This window comes from Chlamydotis macqueenii, chromosome 2 (genome assembly GCF_036417535.1).
Source record: "Chlamydotis macqueenii isolate bChlMac1 chromosome 2, bChlMac1.mat, whole genome shotgun sequence".
Lineage (NCBI taxonomy): Eukaryota > Metazoa > Chordata > Aves > Otidiformes > Otididae > Chlamydotis > Chlamydotis macqueenii.
In genome coordinates this window covers 141316457-141335180 of record NC_141557.1, presented here as the reverse complement: position 1 = coordinate 141335180, position 18724 = coordinate 141316457, and the positions used below count along the sequence as shown (strand labels likewise).

The following is an 18724-nucleotide window of genomic DNA, read 5'->3' as shown; positions in this document are numbered from 1 at the left end:
CTTGTGGGTTAACTGTACCACTACAACATTAAAAGCCTGGTATCTCTTCTGAATTTTTCTTGTGAATTATCTATCAAACTTAAATACACCTATCCCAATGGATCTTTTTGAGATAAATTTGCAAATAACTTTGATCAGCTAAGGCACTAATACTGTAAGTATGTTTCAGCAGCAAAATTTTAGGCATCTATATTATGTTAATAGAGAAGACTTGATGCCTACAGGTTCTCACAATTAAGTTGTGAATGTGACCAGATCTTTTGTTTAAGTACCTAATTTGCACCACAGGCACCTATGTTCGCTTGGAAAATTGATCATTGGCACAGTAGTTTGAGTGCATCCTCAAAACTCATATTCAAATCAAACAATATAAACCCTACTCACTTTATGCTACAACTGCATACAACCTTTTCCTAGTCATATTAAACTCATTTGTATTTACCTTAGCTATAGCGTTTTCTGGTTCAACGCATAATACTTTTTTCAGATCCTCCATAGCTGTCTGGTAATTCTGCAGCTGAGTATGTACAGTGGCACGGCGCATTAGAGCTACAAAGGAACAAAGTGTATTATTTAGGTATTTAAAGCATAAAGTGGATATTTTTTCTGGACATATTAAGTATAAAAAAAAATTTTAAATTCTGCATTTACTTCATAATGACTCTGTATTAGCACTAACTCTTCTCTTGATAATTTTTAATTATGCAGTTTCACATAATACCTTTTGAGACAGCAATCATGAATTGTGAAGCATCTTTTCATATTTTTATCAATTTTTCTCCTCCTCCCATGCAAGTATAGTTAGCTACATTCAAGCCCTTGCCTTCAGAAAGGAATAAATCAGCAACTTGCATTGTTTTCATGTCACTTTTAAGGTAATTAATACTTCTGTGTGTGAGTTATGGAAACAACACACTGCATAAATACAAGAGAGCTTACAGTAATCATTTAAAAAACAAGAGTTAGCCCCATGCTACTGCATAAGAATACACATTACAGATCAACAGGATGGATTGCATAAAACTCCTCTGACCCCAAAAATATTATTAAAATTACTTTGAGGAGCTACTCTGTTTCCTTGGACTCGATTTAAAGCTCAGTGAAGTCAACTAACAACATGAATGGATATCTACCATTTTATTCCCTAGAAATAAAATAATACATAGAAGGGGAAGTTTATGTTCTACTTTACCTTTTATGTTGCCAGGTTCCATATCAAGTACCTTCTCACAATCCTGCAAAGCACTGTCCCACTCCTGAAGTTTGATTTCTGCTTGTGCTTTGTTATTATATGCAGCTGCAGTGGGTATTACTGATAAACTCCTGAAAAAAAGGAGTATTGATCATGGTAGGCTCATAGTTAGAAAACCTGATTGTAGAAACACTTCATTACTGAAAGCTGAAAACAGTATTATAATAACATTAATACTGATACTCTTAACTACAATAGTGGTTCAAAAATCCTTCCTGTGAGACCAGAGGCAACCATCCACCAACTAGATATACCATCTTCAGCGGTCTGTTGCTTGCTTAAATCTGAGATGTTGTAGAGAAGATGCCATGGCTCATCTGTCCCTTAAACTATTACCTCTTGCTGCCATCCATGTAGACTCAAATGAAACTGCCAAATGAAACCTTTGAAAGTATCAGGAGTAACTACAGAGCTCTGGAGGCTATGATGGCTACAGGCCAGTCAGTCTAACCTCAGTTCTCAAAAAGATTATGGAGCAAGTCTTCCTAGATTTTTGTCCAGACACATGAAGGATAAAAAGGTGACTGGTAACAGCTAGCATGGATTTACCAAGGCCTCCCTTTGGGATCAATAGTTTTTAACATCTTTATCAGGGAGGTATAAGACAGAACAGAAGGCAACCCCAGAAGTCCGTCAGTGATACAAAGCTGGGAAGGAGTGAACAGTCAGTAACACACTGGAGAGCAGAACTCCAGTCAAAGGGACCTTAACAGGCCAGAGAAATGGGCTGGCAGACTTCTCACAAAATTCAAAAAAGGCAAGTGCAAAATCCTGCACCTGAAACATCATACAGCAACCGTACAGGCTGGCTGTCAACTAGGTAGCAAGCAGCTTTGCAGGAAGGGATCTGAGGGCTCTGCTGGACAACAAATTGAACAAAAGTTAACAGTGTGCTCTCAGGGCAAAGAAGCTGTACCACATCCTGGGCCATATTAGCCAGAGTGTAGCCAAGAGATCGACAGAAGTGATTCTTCCCTTCTCTTCAGCACCTGAGAGAAGAGACAACAGGTGGAGTACTTTTGTTCAGTCTGGGGCTCTCCTGTACACAAAAGGCACCAACAAACTGGAGTGAGTGCAGCATGTCACCAGGATAGTTGAGGGGCTGGCGTACCTGCAATACATATGAGGAGAGTCTAAGTTAAGTAGGTTTGTTCAGCCAGAAGCCAAGGCTCAGGGGAGGTCTTGTAGCTGTTTTCAATTACGTGATGGGAAGGTATCGTGAAGACAGCCACATCCTTCTCAGGAGTGCACACAGATAGGACAAAAGGCAACAGACACAAGTTGCAAAAACGGAATTTCAGATGATGTTTTAGGAAAAGAAAAATTACTGTAAGCGTAGTTAAACACTGCAACAGGCTGCCCAGAGAGGTTGTGAAATCTCCATCTTTGGAGATACTCAAAACTTAATTAAATAAAGCCCTGAGTAACCTGGTCTAACTTGTCCCTGCTTTTATCGTACAGAGGTCACTTCAAATCTAAATTATTCTATGATTCTGCAGTATAACGGAAATTACTAGGCAGAGTGATTTCACTACAGGAATGCAGAAAAATAGGCAAGATCCATTTATTTTAAAATCACATCAGCATACCATAACTATCAGAGCATGTCCTTCGCAAGTTTTGAATGTCTTTAAAAATGAACGACAAGTTTAAGGTTTTTTGTAAAACAAAGTATTCCTTATGTTCAGCTTAGAATAGTAGGCCTCTTTACAAGACAAACAGATTGAATAACTGTACCCTGATTATTTTTATATAGAACTCTAGTCTTTTTACCCATACACAAGTAACTCCTTCAGACTACTACCAATTCACTGTAAAATATGTTTTATTTAAATATTTCAAGGTCGGGCTGGATGTGGCTCTGAGCAACCTGATCTGATTGGAGACGTACCTCGTCCTTGTGGGGGAGCTGGACTAGATGGCCTTTAAAGCTCCCTTCCAACCCAAACCATTCTATGATTCCTATGACTTCTGAACATAACAAAATAGAAATTTTCAGATGGTAGAAAAGCACCCAGTTAGAACAGCATTCAGTGTAAATATATTTCAGAAGGTGGACGATGCCCCATGGGGATCAAATATGGAAAGACTCTGCATTAGGGAGGATTCTGCCCATCCTTATTAATGAATACCTTATTTATGTCCCAAAAGCAGAAATTTTTACTTATTTTTATATTATAGATTTGTATGTTATTTATTGTATATGAAATTCAACTATGGATGTTTTTTATATTCATGTTCTTATATCTAAAAAACCCAAGAAATATGTTAAGGCTGCAAGTCAAAGAAATACTCATCAAATGCCTCCGTTTGAATGACCTGTGTGCTACGAATAGCAATACCTTTGTGCACATATATACATCAACAATCTTCAGGTGAATTTTCATAAACAGTTCTACAAAACTGCCTCCCTCAGTGACAGTATGACTAGTGCTTCCTAAACATAAATCTGTTCAACATTTATTTTATTGCTGTTGCACACAATTTATGCCTATTCATTATTTTTTCCATACTTGTCTGCACTGACCACTGACATATTAACTTCCTCACAATTTTTTTTTTAGGATATTCCACTATAATATCATAGCCCACGAACCTTAACACTTCATCTCACAGTAGTGCCGTATCATTACCCTCAGTTTACATCAATAATTATACACTAAGATTGCCATATGCTCTCAATTTCTCAATGTTCAAAGTGACAACTTTGACACTTCTAGGACTTGTGTCTTTTTTAAAGTCCTTATGACTTCAAAGCTCAGAGTTAAACACAAAATTGAATTTCCTTTAATGTAGATTAATGTGTGAGCAGTCAGCACTTTTGCAAGTCAGACTTCTAGTGTCTCAAGATGGGTAATCTGCAAACGAGAAACAAATGTTGAACTCATGTGAAAATCCTGGTTTGTACTAATGGCATCATGTCTGAACACTATGAAAAAAGGTAGAGCAAAAAATCTAGTTCTCCCAAGGTAGTATTCAAATACCTTAACTGAAACACCCTCGTCTTCCTGTCATGCGGAATTCCATTCACCTTGAACTTCTCTACTTTGGAAACAAATACAACAGAGATCCTGCAGCAACAACCTCTATTTAGATAAATAAAGCAAAAGTCTGCATGTAGTCCACTGTGCACTAAATAAGGCAAGCAACCTGTAAGAGTCTCATTTTTTAAAATCCTGTGTTTATATACTTTTTTCCTGGAGTGCTACTAATTACAGACAGTATTATGATGAAGCTGCACACCATGATTTTTCTTGCTCCTAAGAAGAGGTCATTAAATCAATTTTACTTATTAACAATTAACAATACAATAATACTATTATTTAGAATTAATTTGCATTTGGTTTCATTTCTCAACCCATTGCTTATCCTTTTATTTTTGTAAACTTGCCCTTGAATCTCAATAGTTTTGAAAAATCTGAAGAAGCTTGTGACATCTGCAGATTGCATCACATTATTGTTCATCCAGTTCTCCTGATAAATAAGAATTAATATCAAGATGCTTTAAGTATTCTTCTGTCAAATCTTTTTGTCTTCTTCTTCAGTAACAAGTTGCTTTAATTACATTGCTCTAAGAATAATATTAACAAGTAACAGTCATTAAAATAAAAGAACACAATAGTATTTACTCACCGAGTGTAATATGTCACCGCTTCCACATAATCGCCGCTGGCAAAGGCTTCATTGCCCTTCTCTTTTTCACGAGTAGCAATAAAAATCTTCTCTTTCTTTGTCATGCCTAGAAAAAAAATATTTATACATAACAGCAACTAACAACTTGCACAGATGCAATGTCAGCTAAAATATTTTGAACGTCATAATCTGCATATTATTTTTTTAAAGAATATGGCTTTACTAAAAGACAAATTTTGTATTGTATTTTCTAGAATAAAAACCTAAATTCTATTAATAAGGATACAATTCAGAATGCAAGATGCAAGTGGCTGGCTAACCTCCACTGTAGGTTTATAACAGCAGAAGTATGCTGTACTTCCTTACTGAGCCAACACAACATAAATATTTTAACTGATTATTAACACCAAGAGTAGATTTTTTTCAAATATGACTTCAAGCTCAGCTGACCTCCTAACAACTTTTAGCATCTCTAGGGGCTGAAAAACAGATAAAGACACTCTTACCTCTATAATACGCTGCTTCAATTTATATTCACACTCTACAACACAGTATTACAATTAAAGAAAAATTGTATGTTTCTAAGATATTACCAGTTGTGTCTATTTTCTTTTTGATTATAGGTAGACTTGGTCTACTAAAGAATCTTGCTTTTGAGTTATTTTCTTCACAGCCTTCATCAATTTTAGAACACTCCTTTTCCACATCGAACCTTAAATTAATAAAAATAACAAATTCAATACTGTTGCATAGCAAGACTCCTTTAGTAAGAGAAAGGCATACTGTATTTCCATTATAAACCAAAGGAAAAGAGAGATAAAGGCTGTGTTCAATTATCCATGACTATTTAGGAAAAAAGATATTTAGTCTTATCTCCTTTCCTTCTGTTGTTTGTTTTTTTTTTTTTGTGCGTGTGCTTCTCCTGCTTATACATTACCTCCCCTCTGCCTCCTCCCTTCTGGTTAAAACCAAACAAACCAAAACAAGAAAATGTCTGCCTCACCTCCTCGCCATCCCCCCAAAAAAAGAGAGGGAAAATTTAAGAAATAGTATAATTGGGCTCAATCCCAGTCCTAGCAAACATTTCTATTAACGGTTGCCAACATGGCTAAGAAACAGCTTCAAAGCAATTAATACTGTAAAGGTGAGATTTCAAAGTAGTCTCAAACACTTCCAAGGCTACTCTGAAGCAGCTTTTGAAAACACTGTTTAGGAATTTGTATCAAATAAATATTGCTGCCATAGCCCTGTAAAACAAATACAGTAATAGGCAATTACTACACTACACTCACTGCTTTTCTGTTTAGGGCTTAATGAAAAAGAGCCTTTGCTTTCCACAATAATCTTGACAATATGAATAATTTCTATCTGAAATAGAGACAAAATTTTGAAAATTTATCCAATTCCAAACCTTTCCAGGTAAGACTAATTGTTCTCCATTTTGATTCTGATCTTTGGCTAGCTTACTTTTACCTTTTTATTATAAATTAACCACATTTCAAAAAAAGTATTTTAAAAACATGAAGAGAAATGTTTTGTTCATAAATTACCCAAACAATTATTTGAAGGTTTAAAAATTATCCTCAAAGTGTTCTGAAAACATGACATGCTTCAGAATGGAAAAATCCAAAATATATAAATGTATAATCAAAAATAAATATATTATATGGGAAAATTCACAAACTCCAGTATTACCAGCATGCTAAAGCACTTACAGATTGAGTACATAAAACTGTAAAAAAAAAATCTCCAAATTATTACTGAAAGAATAAATTGTTGCAGAAGTTATTTTGATAACCTGTTTTGTTTGTCCACATTTTAGCAGGAAGGCCTCAATTTCTGAAAAATACATGCATGAAAGTAACTGATACACGCAACTGTTTGTAAGAACAGTCTCTTATGCAGACAGGGGTTTGGTAGAGGTTTTGGAGCAGTGAGGCATTAAGAGTTTCATTACCCAAAACACCAGAGTCTCTAGATTTAGCTCCCCATCTACTGCCCTGGAAACTCTCACTCTGATTCTACAGTATCGTATTCCAGATTTAAGGAGCTAGAGAGAAGCTGCTGCCATGCAAAAGAGAGAAGTATGTGCATTTCCCTAACCGTGTTCAACGTTTTGGAGGCATCAAGCTGTCACATAACTTGGAAGGGTAATATGCCACCATTACATGATGCAGGGAGCGTCTGTCTCAGGGCTCCATCCACCCTAGAAATAGCCAGTTACTGTCTAAACCTCTAATTATGTGTAATTGCATCTGAGCAAACTGATGCACCTGCCTCAGGCTCATTCTTTGAGGTCAGTGGGGCTCTGTGCAGGAATAAGGATTCATCAGTTTTGTTTTAAATTTAGAATTGCGACTTTAGATACACAGAAGACCAAATGCATAAGCCCATATTAAATAACCCTAGAAGTGCCTTCATAAAAACTGATAAATTAAGCTAATTTTAATCCCTTGGTTTTATGTACCTCTATAGACTTTTTAATCCTAGATGTTGAAAGGAAAAAATGAAATCTGAAACAAAATCACTTTTTGTTTGTATTTTCTGCCAACTTGTTATGTTTCACACAACTTAAACAAAAGTTTAGACGTAACTGTTTTCAGCTGTTAGCACTACAGTGCATCATTTGCATTTTAACAGAACGTTTATTATGGAAAACCTAAGTTTCACCAAAGTCTTATAATTCCTTTAAATGTTGACCTTAATACTATGTTTCAGGAAAATACTTTAAAAAACAGCATTTCATAACGTTCCATTATTAACAAAAGTGTAAAATTATAAAAAACTTTAATACAAAGGATTTAACATACTTGTCCCATTCACTGTAATCCCGTGGTATGTTTTTCTTGTTTCTTTCTTTGTTTTGTAATTTCTTGTTCTGAAAGAGAAATAGCCAGCCTGTAAGACAATTTTTTAAAGTAGAAATTCACAGCCTTTTTTTGTTCTGTTTCTGCAATACATATTGCTAGCAACTAACATTATTCATTACTAATCTCAGCATAGTCTTGAAAACTTAATTAATCTTCCTTTAAAGAAAATCTTCATGTACTTGACATATCATCATAATTTGAGGAGCTCTTCAGTCTCACACCTGCTCTCCACTGCCCTGTTACATGTCACAGAGGCACTGAATAAAACTTCTGGATATGAGACTGCTCTTCCTAATTAGTATCTTGTGCTGCCATCTTCCAAAACATCCTTTAAACACAGCAAGGCGAACTCAGTCTCGGGAAACATCAGCCTTGTGATGAGGTGTTTAGCACTGAGACTGAATCTGTAACCTAGTTTTAAGCTTGCCATGCCTGAGCGAATGCATGCAACGCACAGATTTTGATAGTCGCGGGAACCCTCATAACAAATTTAGAAATTTGTTTGACTTCAAGATGGTGCCTGTACTACTGCTACTTCACACTCCAGTCAAGCTAATTCCCAGGATTATTTACACTCATTCTAGCTTTTAGACAAGCTCCATCATTGAGATTTCCCTTACCTAAAATTTATCCTTAGGACCTTCCTGCAACAATCAGTCCCAATAACAGATTGGACTGACTTGTATTGCAACCCATCTCCTACATTAATGGACCCTATTTACATAGCTGGCACCTTTGGCATCTCTTCTCCCTCTGTCATGAGACTGTATTTCTGTTACGTCCTTCCCTGCCTGTTGACTTCAACAAAACTTAATAGCAAGGTGTGGTTACAAATAGGCATTCCACAGTGGAACATCCAGTTCAAAATACTCCCCATTTACTGTCCTGGCCATTCAACTCTCCTCTTACCTTGCAATCCATCATTCACTGAGTTAGACCAATGTAATTCTTTGTAGAGTTGGAGACTTACAATTATCTGGGTTCAAACAAAAATTTGATAGAAATTACAGTGCCATCCCTAAATATCTGTACCAGTTCAACTGAGTATGTGATAAACCGGACCAAAGAAACAAGCAGCAGCCTCTTAAACTAGCTTTACCAGTGGTGACACTGTAACAAGGAAATACATCTGCAGTTGGATGTAAACACTCCAATTTACATAATATAAATACGACCGTTCCTGTAAACACTTCTGCGTGTCTGGAGAAGGTAACTCCTAAGTACCACTTCCTGAAACATTATTTATCATTATGTATGCATCCTGGGGTACATTACAAACTTACTAATTTAATAAATACAAATCTTTTTTTCAAACCAGAATTCCTTAACTTAAATGAGTACAAAAACAGTGAAACTCTCAGAAGAAAACTCATAAGGTATTTACACTAATGAAACTTTAATTTAGGGAGAGAACTACAGCATGTCCTTTTAAGGAGTGAGGCAGAAGCATTGACTCAAAAATGCACAATTTTTTAAATTCTGGGTCTCATATTCTTGGGACCATTGTAACCAAGTTGTGGCTCCAGCAGAGCCAGAAATTTCTCGATCAGTAATATTCAGAGCATCTCATCCAAGAGGCTTTGATGAAAAATGTGTTTGCATGTGTTGTGGTTTTGTTAGTAAGGGGGGGCCTAAGGTGGTAGCTTCTGTAGGAAACTGCTAGAAGTCGCTCCCCTTTGTTCAGGGGACTTGGCCAGGCCTAGGGCGGACCCACTGCTGGCCAAGGCCGAGCTGATTGGTAGCAGAATGTCTCGTGATAACGCCTCTGCGATAACGTATTTAAGAATGGGAAAACAGAAAAAAAAAAGAGAGAAGAGAAGATGTGAAGAAGCTGAGCGGGGGCAGAGGCGCAGAGGGGGAGGCGCAGGCCTCATGGGCCTTGCAGGCCTCACCCTCTGGCTTCTCGCCAGGCAGCTGACTGGGCCCGACTCGGCCCAGCCCGGCTGCAAGAAGTGGAGAGGAGATGAGAAGTGAATGAGATGTAAAAAAGATCCTGAGAGACATCTACCAGCCTGTTGTGAGGAACGGCTGCAGACACCAAGGTCAGTTCAGAAGGAGGGGGAGGAGTAATGCGGCTCCTGGCCAAGATTCCCCTGCAGCCTGTGGTGACGACCATGGTGGAGCGGGTTGTCCCCCTGCAGCCCATGGAGGTCCACGGAGGAGCAGAGATCCACTTGGAGCCCGTGAAGGACCCCGCACCGGGGGAGGTGGATGCCTGAAGGCAGCTGTGGCCCGTGGAGGGCCCGCTGGGACAGCTGTTCTGGAGAGACTGAACTCCGTGGAAGAGATCACCCACACCGGAGCAGTTCCACAAAGGACTGTGGCCCGTGGGAGGGACCCCACAATGGAGCAGGGGAGGAATGTGAGGAGTTCTTCCCCCGACCATGAAGCAGCGGCGTAGAACAACATATGATGAACTGACTGCAACCCCCATTCCCTCTTCCCCCCTGTGCCGCTCAGCGGGGGAAGGTAGTAGAGATAATGTTAAGCTTGGGAAGAGGGAGGGGTGGGGGGAGGTTATCTTGTTCTCTGTCTCATTATCCTGCTGTTTGTAGTAATAAATGAATAGTTTTCCCCAAGTCGAGTCTGTTTTGCCCGTGACGGTAACTTTAAGGATTTCTCCCTGTCCTTATCTCAAACCTTGAGCCGTTTTTCCTTATATTTTCTCTCCCTGTTCTCTCCGAAGGTGGGGGGAGTGAGAGAGAGACTGCGTAGTCTGGTCCAATCGGGGCTGAACTACGACAGCATGCTATGGAAGTTAAGAAGGAAAAAAAAAAAAAAAAAAAAAAAAAATCTCTGCTCTTGTCACTTTTCTTGCCAGAGCTCACAATGCATGAATCCCACAGGATCTGCAGAGCAGTAAACCATTTCTGAACTAAACATCAAAGCACAGACTGGCTTCAGTTCAGGTGAAACAATTTGGCTTTGGTTCTCCTCTGGGCCCCATGAGATGGTCTAAGACATTACTATTCTGTGTCAGCTAAGCAGTATTCTTTTTCTTTTCAGAGTATCCACAATAATATGAAGGCTATATAGACACCATCACAGTGGATTTTTATGACATAAAACTTGGAATGTGTGTTGCATTCCCTGAACTGTAACACAAGGAGGTATCTGAGGATAGAAATATTTTTGGAATAGTATTAGGAAATTGTGTTGGTGAAGGAACCTAAGTCTGCTGAAATCCCATCCATCCATTTCATTCTGGAAGAAGTAAGGCACAAAAAAAAAATTAATTAAGCAATGTGGACAGTTAGGAACAGAAAAACTCAAGCTGTCTCTCCAGTCCTCTTTTATTTGGCAGTACAGATGTAACCTCGAAGTCCTGGGCTGTGTGAAAGAAAAACAGGGGTGTAAGACGAAATGTCCATATTGTGTTAATGAGGGAAATATTGCATAAAGTTCACTCTTTATCAATTCTCTTTTGGAAAGCTTTCCCCATGACTTCACATCAGTAAAAGGAAAACATCATATAGAGTTATAAGCTATTAGTACAGAATTAAGTTGTACCTACATTTAGTATCAGCAAGAAAATCTGTTTACAGACACAACTCCATTTATCAAACTTTTACCCATTGGTGCAATCCACTGTTTTAGGGTCCATAAAAATTTCTAGAATTGGCTTCATTTAAAATATTGAAATTTTATGCATTAGATCAGATGAACATACACAGTCTCCAATCAAATAACAACATAAAGTTAAGGAAGGGTTTGTGGACTCCTTTCTAGCAGAGAGGAGAAATTTTTTATGTCAACTTTATACTTGATACCACATTACAAAATTGTGTGATGCCAGTGTAAAAAATAATTACAGTCCTATCAAAATATGTTTAAAAATTATAAGATTACACATAGCTTTACCAGCAAGAAAGAAAAGAAATAGAAACTAATTAAGTATAGCAATTTATAAAATATATTTCATATTACAGGTATAAATTTAGTGTATACTACGGAAACAGCTTTTTTTAGTCAGTAGTGATCTAGTAGTGGTATAACTGCACTGCTACAGAAAAAAAAAAAAAAAAAGAATTCTAAAACTCCCTTCTCTCTTCCAAGACAGGTTACAGTTACTTTATAGGCCATCTACCTGGACCAAAGGAATGGAAATCATATACCACAGATAAGGCATAAAGCTGTACCTAGCTTTCCTAGGTAATAATGCTAACACCTAAACCTCGTATGGAGAACAAAAAAGATAAAAACTTGACCTGAAGACTACTGCATAGTTTAAAGTAGGAGAAAAAAAAAAAATCTGAATAAATAGAGAACACATCCTCTTTAGTAAAAAGGATCCTGGTTTTCAAGACACTTTCCACCATTTTATGCTTATATTCTAATCTGGATTCACTGAGTTCACATGATATTTTATTTACCATTTTCTGTTCTAGGAAACACTTACATAGGACATAAATCGAGAGTAAAACTACAGTGGCACTTTTCTCAGCAAAACAGGACAGTCAAGAGGAACATACATTGCAAAATGTGAAAAAGGACAGATTAATTAAAAAAAAAACCAAACTCAAAATCAAAAGCACACCTTTGTCTCAATACTAATCACTTATAAAGCATTACACTGGAATTCCCAGCCCTTTTGTACGCCACATAACAGAGAGTTCCTAGTTACCCCAAATGTCTTGGTCTGACGTCTAAGTATCAGTTGACAATAAGAAAAAGTTTCTGACAAGAGAGAAACACAAACCAGGCATTTGCTAATATGTAATTATTCCAATACAATTTTTGAAATTAACAATTAGTAAGAAATATCACATGACTTATAAGGATCCTTTCGTAACATTTCTAACTTCCAAACTTCCAAAAAGAAAGATCGTTCAGTGAATTTGTTATAAGTGTCCCAGAATTCACAAGAAAATAACGGGAATCAGACTGAAGTCACCCATGATAACATCTGACAATTCAAAAAAATCCCATTGTGACACCTACTTTTCTGCCAGTCCCTCTAATAGCACTGCATTTAGTATTAGTAAGAAAAGCTGGTCACAGACAAAACAGATTTCAGGTAGATAAATAAATAGAAAAAAAAAACATGAGGAAACTAATATCTAGGAAAAAAATGTAAATGTTCATTCTGTAGATATGAAGATTTGTTAAGCATCCTTTACAGCTAAATTAGGAAGTATACTTTATGACTAAAACTGGAATACCAACTCAAGGTATAAAATAAGGGGAATCAAAGGCTACATATACACCAGTGCAACCCAATCTAAAAGTGGCTATAGAATGAAACAGTTGGTGCAGAAGGTCCCACATCCACACTGTATGTGTTTCAGGTATTTATTTTGGACTAACTCGTGTTTGGCTTCATGGAATAAAAGCCTACTGGCAGCTGGAGATATGCTTAAACACCACTTTGAAATGTAAAACAAAGAACATAAAAGCATGTTTAAGGAGGTTTGCTCTAGAAATGAATTCTTGATCAGAATTAAAACATTATTACAAGTCACATGCTATAGTACTAAGGAGGCACTTTTGTTTAAGCATTGGTCTCTTGCAAGGGAACTTAAAAGTTTTTATTTTCTGGTTAACAAAATCTAGTAAGAAAGGCTTGATGATCAGAAGTTTGTACACATTAAATTTCCTGATTTTAGAAAAATATATGCAATAGAAAACTGGAGATACCTGATTAGCAGGAAGACAGCTGCTGGAACAACGAACAGGAGGCAAGTTATCTTGTCTTTCATGCAGCGTGTCTGTTCTCAGGAACTGTGGTTTCTTATCATCTTCATTCATTTCTGTCACCCAGCTCTGGAAATAAATAAATAATATATCTGTACCTTAAAGCAGTAGAGCAGATATACTTCATAGTCTACAACAACCCTAACAACTATACTTATAATACACTGCTTTTAATGGGGAAAGGCAATTAAGACAAAAAGCAATTTTGCTTTTTTGAATAAAAAGTAATCTACAAAAAAATCAGTAGAGTTAAAATGAGCATTAAAGATTCAGTGGCATTAATTCAATAAAGTAAAAAAAAAAAAAGACATAATCCTTTGATCATTTCCTTATTTAATCAAATAATTGCATTCTACTTACGCACAAGAAGATTGATACATCAAAGTGATTATACTACTGACCATTATAAATTAAAATTATACTGTACCATCAGTTCACCATTAATTGTTTCCCATTCTTCAGCTGTGAAATCAGAAGCTGTGGCTGCAGGCTTATCTTTTCTCAGAGCTCTGCTGCTTGGATCTAAATGCTCAATACGCTTTTCACAAAACAATGTAAGTTCAGGATAACATCCCTCTTCACCAGACCTTTAAAATGCAAAGATAAAAAAGTTACAAAAAAAGAACTAAACTGCACTGTGTCCTCCATGTTTCTCTGCATGTGTAGTCTCTGTGTAGTCACCACAGTGACTGCAGAGGACTGTTTTCCTGTTACAACCAAAGTCTACTATCACCTAATAACATTTTGATCAGAAAATTCTAGTGAGTTAACCTTCAGCCAATTTCCAATGGAAATACACAGTTCAAAATTATCATCATGCTGTGGCATGCTTTTGGCATTTTCAGCAAAAGTTAAACAGGCACAGCATCTGAAATTACCACAAAGAGTCAGGCAAGATGGCTTCATGACAAAACCAGAAATCCAGTGGCAGCATTTGAGAAAAATGGGCATTGAGTTACCAGACCTTTTGGATGGTTAAAACAGGACTTGGATTTCTAGCATTATAGAATCATAGAATGGTTAGGGTTGGAAGGGACCATCAAAGGTCATCTATCATTTGGACACTTTTAACATGATTACTTCAACTTTGTATTTTAAATAGGAAAGTCACAAAGAAGTTAAAGACAAGTAGAGTATTTGGGTATGGGTTCCTTCAACTTTTACAGAACAGGAATATAATTAGTAATGAAGTTAATAAAATATAATGCTTACCTTAATACCCTGAGAATCTTTTCCAGGTGTTTAACGTCTGTGCATTTTTCAATGAACTTGTAGTCCAGATGACCAATAGGTATTTGATAGGTTTTAGTGGTTCCCTGGTCCAGCAAAAATGGTACTGACTCATCACCCATAACTAAATATTAAAAGGAAAAAAAATGTAGTGATTCTGTAGGCATTCAGTTATATTTTGAAGTAATGCTGATTTAAGGACTAACCCTGCTTATGTTTGAAGTACTACTCTACTCTGTTATCCAAGTAGACTTTTTGCCACAAAAGAAAAATTTTAAATGTGAAGATCTGATCAAACGAACTGTTCTTGACAGATGTTTACTAACAGAAGTACAGTTATAGATGAGATGTTTTGGAGAACAAATAAGTACAACTGTACTACTTCTGCAAGGTGGAACAAGTCAGAAAGACTGCTTGAAGAAAAATTACAAATTTTTTGCCTACCACATTATTTTTCTTGAAACACAATATGGTATGACCTATTTTAAGCAAGTGTGGTGGGGATGAAGGAGAAGATGGTGCAGGACTTTCTGTTTCAGAGGGAAGATATGAACGAACTCAGTGTATCTAACGCAATTATAACCTTTGCCTTCTTTGTAGCCAAAATAAATCCAACTGTTTGTCTTTCCTCACTAACTGCATTTTCTGGGCCTCTGATTATATTACTGTACTAGTTTGAGTCTTTTCCAGTAAGTCTGCAGCTGATGAAGTGAGGTGTTCAAATTGGACACTGTACCTTTGATCTGCTTATCTACATCTTTTTCTATTTTGATTCCAAGCTCTATGGAGCAGAATTTCTTCCTTTTTTCCCCCATGTTATATAGTGCTTAAAGTAAACATTTATTTTTAACAAGTGCAATAAGGGCAGCTAGCTAGTATGTGATAACATCTATGTATGGATATAAACCCAATTAAAATAACTGTGTTCTAGTATCTAGCATAATTACACATATTAGTTTGTAGTTGCACAAAAATTTTTACAATACAGTATCACTTAAATAATAACCGGTCATAATTAGTACTGCATAAAGACAGGATTCAGCCCAAAGAATTTACAGTTTCAGTACAGGAAAATAACGTGCATGGAGAGACAGACGAATATAGGAAATAATTAAATAGGAGTAAAAAGCAAGAGAGGCACTCATTACAAAACTGCAACACTGTCTCCAATGTCAGTAGTTGCCTCGAGCACCCAGAGCAGCCCTCGGGCAATGCCGTCGGTAACAAGGACACCTCGGCTGTAGGGGGGCCACAGCACCGCCACAGCCAAACGTGCTCCTCTCCTCCGGGAGGCTGCGGGCAGCTCCGTGCCCTGCTTGGCGGTCGCTGGCAGTACAACTTTCACGCCCTCGCAGTCCGGAATGTATCTTACCACCCCACACCAAAGGCTCCCCTCACACCACAGCCGGGGCAGTGCGGCCAGCCCGTACGTAGCAACCGTTGCTATGTACAACATGGCGGCCGGCAGCGCGCAGGGACGCGCCCACGCAAGCGGCAGGGAAGCGGAGACGAGGGCGCGGACGCGGGGCTGCCCGCCCCAGAGACCCCCGTGCGAGGCTCTCACACAGCCCCGCCGAGCTCCAGCAGCGACACGGACTTCAACACCTACCTGCCCAGCGCCGCGCTGCCTCCGAGCGACGGACGCGCCCAAGCCCTCGCCTGAGCCCGGGAACGGCCGCCTCTCGCTCGCCGCCGCGCATGCGCGGCTGGGCCGTGGCGGAGGTCGCGCCGCAGGCGCCTTCCCCCGGCAGGCGGGAGCGAGGCCCCGCGGTCAGGGCTGAGGGGCGCCCCCGCCACAGCTGGGTGCCTGAACTGGGTGCGCTGAAGTCCTCCGAGATTAGCTCTTGTGAAATCCAGGTCTGTGTTTCAGACCTAGCCTTGTGCAGCCTTCTATTTTATTTTCAGTACAATTTATTCAAACCACAGTTACGTAGTTCACAGGAGTCCAAAGAACGCTTAACAAAATTAAAATGCAAATAAAGCTTCATGAGAGTAACGAAAAGATTAACTCAAAAAGAATACAGTATCACTGAACTTTAAGAACTACTACATACTCTGACTACAATTTAAATGACAGCTTTAGAAATCTATTGCTGGAAGATAGTACAGACAACATTTAGTAATCACAGTAAACTTTAATATTTCAATACCTTAAAACAGAAATAAGAATGTGCATTTGTACACCAGTGGATTTACAGAGAAAAGTTATCCGAAAGATTAAACTGCAGCATAAAATCACTGTATCTTCAGCAGAAGTCATCGGGCATCAAAAACCACCACTGGAATACTGGAGTTAAAGGAAAAAAAATGTGCTGTGGTTGAAAAGAAGATCAGGGAGAAGGGGTGGGGGAGAGAAAGCAAAACAAAACAAAAATTAAAAAAATAGAAATCAGAGACCACCTATATCTGAAGTCACAACTAACTACATAAAAGGATTTCAAAACTCATGTTTAATTAATGCCACAACACTTTCCTTTTATTAAAAGGCTGACTAGTATCCATTCACGGTATGTCACAGCTTATTATATTTGGCATACAAAATGGAAGAAAGAAAGACCCAGGAAAGAAAGCAAGATCCCCAGTCACACTGCAGAGATTTCCTTATAGTACTTGGCTCTACTGTATTGATTTTTGGCCTTGAAGGAGTCTTACATAATTACTAAACTCTTCCAGTTGGTTTCCCTTATATACCTTGACTCTCCACAGTTTCCCAAATGCATTCAAGTGCCCGTGTAAAAGGATACATCTTTTTGTCCTTTTCTTGTACATTATTCTGTAGCCACATTCTCTGCATCTGATAGGATCTCTTGCCTTTATTTCATTTTCTGTATGACATTCTGATGTGATGGAGGAAGAGAAAGGGAGTGAGTAAACAAAAACCACCATTGCTAATGCATAGATAACTTTCAAAAGTCATAATAGTCTGTTTGTGGCAAACAAAACATAGTAAAAAGTAATTGTAGTGAATTTATATCAAGAGCTGAATGATATCAGGATACTGTGAAAATAAATTAGCGAGCTTCACTTATATTATGATCAAAGAAGATCTTGCTAAAAATCACCAATTACTGCACAGAATACATTCCACTCTTGATACAATTAGACTGTCTACTAATGAAAACTTCAGCTCAGCCCAAAGCTGAGCCCCAAGTTTATTTTCATAAAAGACAAAATATTTCAGAGAATCCTGAAGTGACTACTCAAATCCACCATTTTTTTACTTACCTACAGGTAAGAGAGAATTTGAGTGCTGCACTTCAATAAAACGTGAGTGAATATACAGCATTTTCATAAAAAAAACCTCTCCAAGATGCACTAAACAGAAGGTCCACTATCTGCACCACAAGCAGACACGTAGAGAAAGCGTCCTCTGGAGATGGAGGATGTCCACATAGCAACACAAGCTCTAGTGAACTATTTCCACATCACTATCCATATATACCCCATACATGTGGTACCATCAGCGTGTAAAGCTTTAAAGAACATCCACACTACAACTATTTGTATTTATGTACTCTTCCATATAATGATTATGCATTCTTCATTATTAAAACATCGAATCTCCGGTTAAGAGTAAAATAATTCACTGATGTCTTTACCTCCACAAATGTAAATCATTGGCTGCTGCTTTGGAGGCTGAACATCCTTCTGTGAATCCATGTTCTAAATAAAAACACACACAACATGCACATCAGTTAATTTTTTTTAATATTATTTTTCCAAGGCATACACAATCATTTCAATATCTCAATCTAAAGCTCAGAGAAGATGAAAAGCTTCCTTAAAAGTAAATAAAAAAAAAAAATCCATCTGTATTTGATATACAGGACATTGAATAATTCAGGTTGGAAGAGACTTCACAAAGTCATCTAGTTTAGCTTCTCAAAAGCAGAATAATGTCAGGTTTCTCAGAGCTTTACCAATCTTGTATTGAAAACTTCAAAAGATGGAGACCACACAACATTTTCTATTATGCAGGATTTTAAACATCTAAGCTCAATGAATAATATTTTATTTTCTCCCTCCTAGCAGCAGTAAGAATTTC

General features: G+C 37.7%; 2 protein-coding genes across 2 annotated transcripts in view; both read right to left on the bottom strand.

Moving 5' to 3' along the window:
• The window catches only part of SPAG1 (sperm associated antigen 1), a 42686-nt gene extending 26361 nt beyond the window's left edge, over nt 1-16325 (bottom strand). Inside the window, exons 1-9 of the mRNA XM_086742503.1 lie at nt 16289-16325; nt 14662-14803; nt 13877-14036; nt 13393-13518; nt 7696-7763; nt 5479-5597; nt 4886-4991; nt 1193-1323; nt 443-549 (exon numbers count right to left, since the gene is read on the bottom strand). Coding sequence (XP_086598629.1) covers nt 443-549; nt 1193-1323; nt 4886-4991; nt 5479-5597; nt 7696-7763; nt 13393-13518; nt 13877-14036; nt 14662-14801 — 957 coding nt within the window. The 5' untranslated portion in view covers nt 14802-14803; nt 16289-16325. The remainder of the gene's footprint in view (nt 1-442; nt 550-1192; nt 1324-4885; nt 4992-5478; nt 5598-7695; nt 7764-13392; nt 13519-13876; nt 14037-14661; nt 14804-16288) is intronic.
• Nucleotides 16326-16801: 476 nt separating this feature from the next.
• POLR2K (RNA polymerase II, I and III subunit K) lies at nt 16802-18724 on the bottom strand. Its single transcript, XM_010121522.2, has 3 exons — nt 18279-18724; nt 17424-17516; nt 16802-16958 (listed from the first exon to the last, which is right to left on the bottom strand). Exons 1-3 carry the CDS (start codon nt 18337-18339, stop codon nt 16936-16938), a joined length of 177 nt encoding a protein of 58 aa, XP_010119824.1. The 5' UTR covers nt 18340-18724; the 3' UTR covers nt 16802-16935.